Genomic DNA, 9,429 nt, shown 5'->3' with positions numbered 1-9,429 from the left:
ATGCTTTTTGAATGTGACGCGTTGTTGGTTTTACTTGGTTCATCTTTTTTTTCAAAACTCCTAGTTAAATTATTCTTCATACATATATAGACATACGTATTTTTGTTTTTAGAGATCATGACACCTCACCACCTTTAATTTACGATCTAGGCGTAAAGTTCTGTGTGGTAGGGTGTTACATCTTTCAGCTATTCCTCTCCTTCCATTCACATTTCTTTGGAAATTTTGGCTTGAAGGAGTAGTAATTCGGGAAAGATTCGCAAGAGGAACAACTTGCGATGATTTCTTGAATCTATTAAGCATATTTTCAAATGCAAGTAAGTATGATTCAGTTTCAATAACTGTGTATTTACCATTTTTGGACATCACTAAACCTATGAAGCCCTGGTACTCTTCAGGTAACCCATCCAGGATAGTTTGCACATGATCACCTTTAGAGAAGGGAGTGTCAAGAGCAACAATTGAATCTACCAAATTTTTTATTCGTACAATGTAATCGGTTGCTGTTGTTGTGAAATTGATAGATTTTAATTGACTCTTGAGGCTTTAGACTCTTGCTCTTGCTGATGCAGTGAAATATTCTTGAATTATATTCTACATCTCATAGAAGAACTTGCAATGAACAATTTTATTCTTGAAATTAGTGTTCATCGAAGCCTGCATCCATGTCATGAGAGAAAGATCTTGAAGTTTTCATTTTTGATAGGTTTCTGATTCAGTCTGTGTTGTTGCTTTGGATCCAGTTTATAGAGTTTTTGCTGCATCTTCTTGAGGAGTAAACTGTGCTGAATCTTTTTTTTTATGAAAATAATCTCATAGTTTTTGGATGAGAACTGAGATTTCTACTGAGAGGCGTCAAGTACTGCAGTTATTTTTATCATGCTTATCTAGTAGAACTGGAAGATAATACTTTGAAGTTGTAGAAACGTTTGCAAGGATCATAGCCATGGTGGGTAACCTTCAGGCTCTGGATACCATATTATGATTTGTAGAGTCTTGAGTTTCTTGAAGAATAAGAGCGCTGCTATGAACAATGAAGTTAAAGAGAAGATGAAATGAATAATGATGTATATTGAGTTTTTGATAAAACTGATTCACTTAGGTTAGCTATAGAGTATATGCTATTTATATATACACATAGTGCAGCCTCTAGATATTTATATCCTATAAGAGAATCAGTTTTACTCTGCACAACCTAAAGCCAACTAAGTCAAAATTTCACTTATACACTCTTTACTGCTAGTATACTTAGATTTAGTTTAGTAAAGCTTTTATTTTTCAAAAGTAGCTTCTAAAAGATAACTTTTAAAAGATGACTTTTTAAGAAGTGTAGTGATGGAAAAAAATCGTCGGTAAAGAATTTCACAAAAATAATCGCGTTGCAAGTATATATCTAAACCGACAATTAAACCTCAATCAAATTTAATTTGTTTGTTAGTAAAGCAAACCCAATAAAAATAAATCGAAGTATTTAAATCTCAGGTCGTCTCTCAAGGAATTGCAGGAAAGTGTACTTATAATTGGCTATGAGATTTTATCTTTTTGGATTTTGAAATAAGGAACAAGTAATGTAAATAACAAGGAAATAAAATAATAATTAAGAAAAGTCTTAGCAATGATTGATAATCGGAATTTCTATCCTCATTATCATAGTCACTTGTGATGGTGATTGCCTTTTGCTATCACTTAGTTAACCTCTAACAATTGAAGGTAAGTCAAGTGAGAAAATCAACTTGAGTTCACAAGTCCTAATCAAAGACTAGAGTTAGTGAAGCTCAAGCCAACTAGCAACTTTTAATCACCAAACAACAAGAGACTTTGACAATTCAAAACTCTCCAAATTACTCAATTTAAGCTAAGAACATAGAAAGCTAATTTAAATCCAACCAAGTATTTTATCAAACACTTGGTGGACTCAAAATAAAAGCATAGAAAATTAACAAGGAATAATAAAATCTAAACAACCAAAGCAAGGAATCAACACTAACAAATGAAGAAAGAAACAATCAACATGAAATACCTCAAATTGCATTAAAAGGGGAATCAAATCTAACATGAGAATTCATAAACTAAAATAGCAACATAAAGATATCAACAAGAGAAATAGATAAACTAAAGTACTAGAATAAATAAAAGTAGAAGAGAAACTAAATTGAAATAAGATAGAATTCAGAATTTGAGAAGAACTAAACAAAAAAAACCCTAAAACCTAGAGAGAGGAGAGAGGTCTCTAGAAACTACATCTAAAACCTAAAATTATGTGAATGAATGTTGTGTATATGTTTTCCCCACTCTACAGCCTCTAATCTGTGTTTTCGGGTTTGGAACTGGGCCAAAAGGAGCCCAGAAATCGCCCCCAGCATTTTCTGATACGTGCAGCACGTGGCTCTGTCACGCGACGTGTCACGCGTACGCATCGCTGAACTTTCGCAAGGTCACGCGTACGCGTCATCCACGCGTACGCGTTGCCTAACTGCATGGCACCTATGGCAAATTGCATATCATTTTGAAGTCCCGAATGTTGGCTTTCCAACACAACTAAAACTGCCTCATTCGGATCTCTGTAGCTCAAGTTATGATCGATTTAGTACAAAGAGGTCAGGCTTAACAACTTAGCAATTCCTTCAATTTCTTGTATTCCTTCCACTTTTGCATGCTTCCTTTCCATCCTCTAAGCCATTTCTGCCCTATAAACCCTGAAAACACTTAACAAATATATCACGGCATCGAATGGTAATAAGAGAGGATTAAAATTAGCAAATTTAAGGCCAAAGAAGCATGTTTTCAATCATAGCACAAAATTAGGAAGGAAAATGTAAAACATGCGAATTATATGAATAAGTGTGAGTTTAGTGGATAAAATTCACTAAATTAAGCACAAGATAAACCCTAAAAATGGGGTTTATCATGTAGCATTTATGTTTGATAAATTAAATTAAAAACGACTTTCAATAAACACAAGCAACAATAATTATATTTAATAAAATAGTTTTTAAAATTTAAAAATACTATAAGAGACATAAATTTAAGTGTTAAATTTAAAAATTAGTTAATATATGAGGTTATATTAGACTTTTAAATTTTGAAAAGCACAAACCAATTTGAAAAGCTCTACCTTAGGTGCTTTTAAAAATACCCCAATCTTTTAAAAATTACAAGCAAAAACATATAGTCTTTGTTATATACTAAACACAAAATAAAAAGTTTGTGCTTTTAAAAAACACAAACCTCTTTAAAAAATTTTACCAAACTAAGCCTTAACACACTTCCGTTTTATAGTCAGCAATGCTAGTAAATACACCCACTACCACAAATATGGGCTTTAGCAACGCCAAAATTTGTAACGCCTTAAAACCGTTCTCTTAGATGATTTTAGACAACGGTTTTTTAAAGTATTGCCGTTGAAATTCAATTTTACACTACTTTATAACAACAAAATAAAACCGTTCTCTTTGACTATTTTAAAGAACGGTTTTGTAACCGTTGCAATAATTTGTTTTTAGACAACGGTGTTTTATTGTTGTTTAAATATTTGTACAAAGAATATGCATAAAATCCATTGCCAAAATAATAACACTTTAAAATCGTTCTATTAGATGGTTTTAGAGAACCATTTTTATAATGTTGCTGTTCAAGTTCAATTTTTCACTATGTTATAGCATTAAAATAAAACCGTTCTTTTTGAATATTTAAAGAACGGTTTTATAACGATGACATCAATTTTTTTATTAAAACGTAATTTTTCAATGATATTTAAATAATTTAACAAATATTATTTATGGAAAAAATAAATTTAAAACAAATATTAGTTTTTATTCCATTCAATTTCCTCTAAAATTTAACATATAATTTTTTTTATACTTGAAAGAAAAATCCAAAAAAATAAGAAAAATCTTGTGTAATTTTTTATAATTAGTTATTTAGTATAATTTGAAATTAAAATTTAGTAATAAAAGCATTATATAATTAAATTAAGTAATTTCTATTATAAATAAATTATGATTTATTTTATTAAATTGAACTCTTAGAGATTAAATTAATAAAAAAAATTATGTGTTCTAAAATTAATTTTATAATATTATATTTAAATTCTAAATTGTTATTCTATCTCAAATATTTTACAAAATTATTATGTTACTCGTATATATTTTTTATCCTAACTCTAAATTCCCAAATCAAACCTAGTTTTCACCTAATATAACAAATTTCCTATTTTGTTACCCTAACTTAAACGCATACACAGAAGAACGAGGTAAAAAGAGAGAAAGGGAATAGAGAGGGGGAAAACAGAAAATCGAAAAGAAAGGAACCAAGGAGGGAGAACAAAACGGAGAGAAGAGGGGAAAGAAGGAGGCAGCGACGGTGGGTGTCACTGCCACCGTCGCCATCGCGGAGAGGAGAGGCGGAGAGAGAATGATGCCGCGAGAACCAGAGGCGCGCGAGAGAGAAGACGCTATCGACGAGGGGAAAGAAGAAGGTTCCACCGTGTCCTGCTGCCGCCGCCGTCGCTGGAGGTGAGCCGGCGCCGCGTCCTCGCCGCTCTGAGTCACCAGCGTTGCTGCTACTCCTCTAACTTCACCTTCTTCCATTAAGGTTTGCCTTTTTTTCTATTTTGGGTTTTCCACCATTGAAGCTGCCACCATGATCGCTACTTTGTTTCTGCTGCAACTCGCCACTGTCCTGGTGAGTTTTACCCTGTTTCTGATTTCTCTTTTCTCGCCTAAGTTATCCCGTTGTTGCTGTGACGGTTATTGTTAAAGTGTTTATGTTAACTGAAGCTGTCATTGCGAGTTAATTCGCTGTCACCGCCATTGGAGGTAGCTGCCGGAGCTGCCGCTGGTTCTGTTCGAAGGAATAAAGTTGTTGCTTTGTTGGTTGCGGTCAGCAAGTGTTCGCGCTGTAACTCTACCAAATTAGGAGCATACGTATTCTTAATGCCAAACTAGCTTTGGTTTTCAAAACATGGCACAATTAGTTTTATAATTTGATGTTTCTTATATTAGCGTGCGCTCCGCTTCTGTTTCTCTTGCCCGCCGAGAGAAGAGCTCATGGGTGGGGTAAACGCCTCTGCTGTGTTTCTCGATCACTAGTGATGGAGCTCGCATCGCCGTCAGCCATGGCTGCTGTGCCTCTGGTCGCCGAGAAACGCCACCACTGTTGCCACTGGAAACTGCCACTGGAATCGGTGTCGTTTGGTAAGCTTTAACTCGTCTTCAGTTTCCTTCTCCATTAAAGTTCATCCTTACCATGAGAGTTGTGATGCGGCTGTGTGCTAGGAGTTGCTGCAAGTTGCCGTTGCCGGAATCACTACCAGGGCTGCCGCTTCATGGTTCAATCACTTCTTATTTGCGGTAAGCGTTTACGTTCCGGTAGCCCCTTTAGTCGCTGCCCTGTTAAACGTTGAGGTGTTGTAGCATTCGTTGTTATGAGGGTTGATCTCGTTTGTTACGTGTTGCGATTAGAGTTGATGTGGTTACTGCAAAAGTGAGCAACGCTGTGGTTCAAGCTGCCAATGATTTCGGGTTGAGGCGGAAAGGACCCTGTGAGGCGTTTGGATTATGGATTTGCGTTTTGAGGTAGGGGCGCTTTCCGAAAACTATAGTTTATTATTGGAATTATTACATATGGGTACTGATGTGAGATATGGTGTAATTAGTGATTGTATCTGCCTTATGTATTATTTGATTGACTCGAATGACTATGGATGTTGGTTTGGCTGAATTGTTATGTGGCTTGTGAAATGTAATGTTTGAAGTTAATTCTTTAAAGATTTGAAATGAGTTTAATCCGTTGAAGATTGGTTTGAATCGAGTCAATTATTTTGATGATGTGAAAGATAGAATACTCTTGAAATTCAGCCTGGGTTGCTTTAATTGACTTGGTTTTGATAAATGATTTGTTACTGAACCGATTCTTTAAAGATTTGGAAATGAGTTAAATCGGTTGATATTGAGTTGATTTTTAAATGGTTTTCTTGAGACATGCCACTGAGGCAACTGTTGGATTTAGTTTGCTGTTGAATTGATTTCTGGTTTGAGCTGTTGAAAAGGAATGAGAAAACGGTTTAGTTGGGACCCGAACCGGGTGGCAAAAGTCCAAGTTTTAGGGGAGGTGCTGCCGAAATTTCTATAAAATCTAAATCTTGTTTGAAAGGTTATTTAAAAGATTTGGATTTGAGAAATTGTATCATTTGATTTATTAAGAGGATAATTATGCTTTCCAGCTTAATTTATTTGATGAACTTTATATAGGGACAGGCATGCATCATATGCATTTGTGTGACATTGGTTGGGTGTGCATATTATACTTGGTTTGCCTATGTGATTAATTGCTAACTGTTCTACTTGTAATAACTGTTTGTTTGTGCTTAAACTTCCTATCTGTGTTTGCATCTGGGACTCTGTTGGATTGTGGTGATTGGTTGTTGGTTGGATTGTTTGGGCCTGGGGCCGCGGTTGGAATGAAATGAACTGATGGTTGATTTCAGTTTTGTGTTTCTGGTTTGGAATGAAATATGAAAGGCTATTTTGTTTCAGCATAGATAAACCGTTTTGAAAGGCTTTTGAGTTTTTGAGAATTGAACGGTTCCTCTTTTAGAAAGGATTCCCGACTTTACTTTTATTGGAAACTGTTGTTTTTGAAAAGAGGCAAAAGACGGTTATTAATCACTGATGCAGTTATCTTCAAGTATCCTATTACAGTAATTCCTAAAAACCCTCTACTGAGAACCCTTTCGAGGATGATGTTCTCACCCCCCTACATTTTTCCCCTTTCAGGATATGGCGCAGAAGTTACGAAGAGCTTATTTAATTGTTGCTGTGATGCTCTGTATTGTTTTAGTTATGGTTTATTGTACCCTCGCCTTTATCTTGATATAATCTGTAAGAGGGATAGGAATTGTATTGATTATTACTTGTAATATTACTTATATATATAATTATGTATATATATATATGGATGTACTCTTTATGAGTTTTGTAAGTTGTATGGTATTTATGGATGTATGTCATCGGATGAAAGTATTTTTGGGAGCAGTATTGCGGTTTAAAGTTTCAAACAGGCTCATATTTTAGTATTAAATAATATAAAAGTCATCGTAATGTCCGAACTATCAGAGTCGCGCAGCCGGAAGTGTGAGCTTTGGTAGTTAGGGTGTTACAGCGTACTTCTTCCTTTTTGGTTTTCAAAACATGGCACAAATAGCTACTAAGGAAACCTTCCATTTTTTGCTACTATTGTAGTTTGTCTCTTTAAAACCAAAGTATTGCAATCAAGTAGTGACAAAATAAATTTACAAAATTAGAAGATTGAAAGCAGGAGATGTTTGTATATATCCTTTAATTTGTATGATATTCATATATATATAATGAATAATAAGATAAGGATTTATATTTTTATCTTTAGATCCACTCCTTCCGGTGAAGTTTAATTTATATATCTATAAGAATTGGAAAGTGCAAACTAAAAATGTTTGTGATTTTTTTCCTTTTCCAATTATAATTTTTTTTCACTCTTAGCTTAGTCTTTTTATCTTTATTTTCTTGTTTTGAATTTTGTTGGGATAAATTGGAAGTCTTGGTAGAAGTGGGAAGTGGCAGTTTATACTCAGTCACATCATCGAGGCACTTTTAAAATCGATCCATCAGTATTAGTTCTTTCTCTCTTTTTCGTTATAATATATACTGAGGTTGATTAATTATATATTGTATAATTTATGGTTATCTTGATTTTTTTCTATTACTTTTAAATTTCTTCTTATTTTTCCCACCTTAATTATTGAGGCATGCATGTCGTAGTTCAAAAGTACTAACTTGAGCACTTTCTAAGTAACAACAAAACACAAGCTATTGAGAGTACCGTATTAAGCATTTAACTACACCACTCTTTGTAGCTGCTATCATCTTAGAAATTGAACTACACTATAGGTAATTAAATAATTTAATATGTTATCTCTTTAATTTCTTTTGAAGATTTAATTATTAAGAACATTTAGTGATTGATTGATTGATTGATTAAATTTCTTTGCATACTTTGTTAGATACGAATTTTTAGTTTCATGATTGCTTGAGATGTTTCTTTTGAGCATTAGTGGTTGACTTCTAGAAATCTTTTAGAATTAATAAGCTCTTGATGGGAAAAATTACTTATTGTTAGTCTAAACATTATTAGTATTAGAAATGTGTAGTTTTATATTTAATTTACTATTTTTTGTTTTGTTTACAGAAAACCATGTTGAAGGGGAAAGCAAATTTAATTAAGGTCACAAATTTTGAAGAGCAAATGTTAGAGAGTAAACGTCATGAACTTGTGGACATAATGATGATAAACATACTTGTTACTTAGCTATTTCAACTCTCTTTTGTTATTGTATCTTTTGCAAAATTAGATGATATAGTTCAAGGTTATTATGACTTAGACTAGTATTATGATATTTTGAAAAATGATGATATAATTAGTAGTTATGACTTAGATTAGTGTTATGATATTTTGCAATGATGATATAATGTGATTGTGGGTCTTACATAATACTTTATAAATCAAATTTGATGGTATATGTTCAATTAATTTTCTTTAGTAATTTGATTCAAATAGTTAAGGTTATTTATTGACACTAAATTAAAAAAATAGTTGGAATTAATTTCAATGTGAGAAAATTATTGTAAATAAAGAATTATATAATTACAAAAAATTGTTGTCAAAAATTACAAAAGGCAATGGTGTTAAAACCGTTGCCAAAGGCAGCTACAAAATGGCAATGGTATTTAAACCGTTGCAAAAAAATACCACCGAAGGCAACGCTTTTAAACCGTTGACTTTGGGAATAACAAAATTACAACCGCTTAAAACTGTTGCCTATCCAGTTATGGTTTTAAACTTTTCCGTCATGGAAGAGAACGGTTTTAAACCGTTGTCTATCTAATAACGGTGCTAAACCGTTGTTTAAAAATGGTTGTCAAAACCGTTGTCTATGCCAGTCACTATAGCAACGATTTTTTTTGTTGCTATTACCTTAAGTAAAAAATCGTTGCCTATGAGTATTGGCAACGGCCGCATATACCACAAGTCAAAAATCGTTGTCAAACCGTTGCTTAAAATTTTAGGAATAGTTTTTTTATCTATAACAACAGTTTTCGACCGTTGTGAAAACCCTTATTTGTTGTAGTAACCACTGTCCATGAGCATAAGATTGATGTTAATGATGACAGAGTTCTTTAGCAAGGACTCTTTGTGGACATTATTTTATAATTAAATAATGAGGAGTGTTAAGGACCAGCAAATTTTATAATTTGTAGTTATTAATTAGTTATTATTTATATTTTTAATAGTGTGAGATTACATTTATTGGTGTAAGATTACTCACTCTTCTTTTACTGGTTAAATGCTGTTCAAATTTTAATAAAAGTGCTAATCCTTAGACTTTCTCTTGAA

The 9,429-nt window shown here is 33.1% G+C and overlaps 2 protein-coding genes across 2 annotated transcripts in view; both read left to right on the top strand.

Annotated features, from left to right (window-relative positions):
* The window catches only part of LOC107613595 (naringenin 8-dimethylallyltransferase 2, chloroplastic-like), a 45,024-nt gene that overhangs the window by 24,633 nt on the left and 10,962 nt on the right, over positions 1–9,429 (top strand). The window lies entirely within an intron of this gene.
* Positions 4,642–9,429, top strand: part of LOC107611439 (naringenin 8-dimethylallyltransferase 2, chloroplastic-like) — an 8,750-nt gene continuing 3,962 nt past the window's right edge. The window contains exons 1-4 of the mRNA XM_021108313.1: positions 4,642–4,683; positions 4,779–4,899; positions 5,004–5,195; positions 5,277–5,351. Coding sequence (XP_020963972.1) covers positions 4,642–4,683; positions 4,779–4,899; positions 5,004–5,195; positions 5,277–5,351 — 430 coding nt within the window. The remainder of the gene's footprint in view (positions 4,684–4,778; positions 4,900–5,003; positions 5,196–5,276; positions 5,352–9,429) is intronic.

Source organism: Arachis ipaensis, chromosome B08 (genome assembly GCF_000816755.2).
Source record: "Arachis ipaensis cultivar K30076 chromosome B08, Araip1.1, whole genome shotgun sequence".
NCBI classification, from domain to species: domain Eukaryota; kingdom Viridiplantae; phylum Streptophyta; class Magnoliopsida; order Fabales; family Fabaceae; genus Arachis; species Arachis ipaensis.
This window is presented reverse-complemented; position numbering and strand designations above follow the sequence as displayed.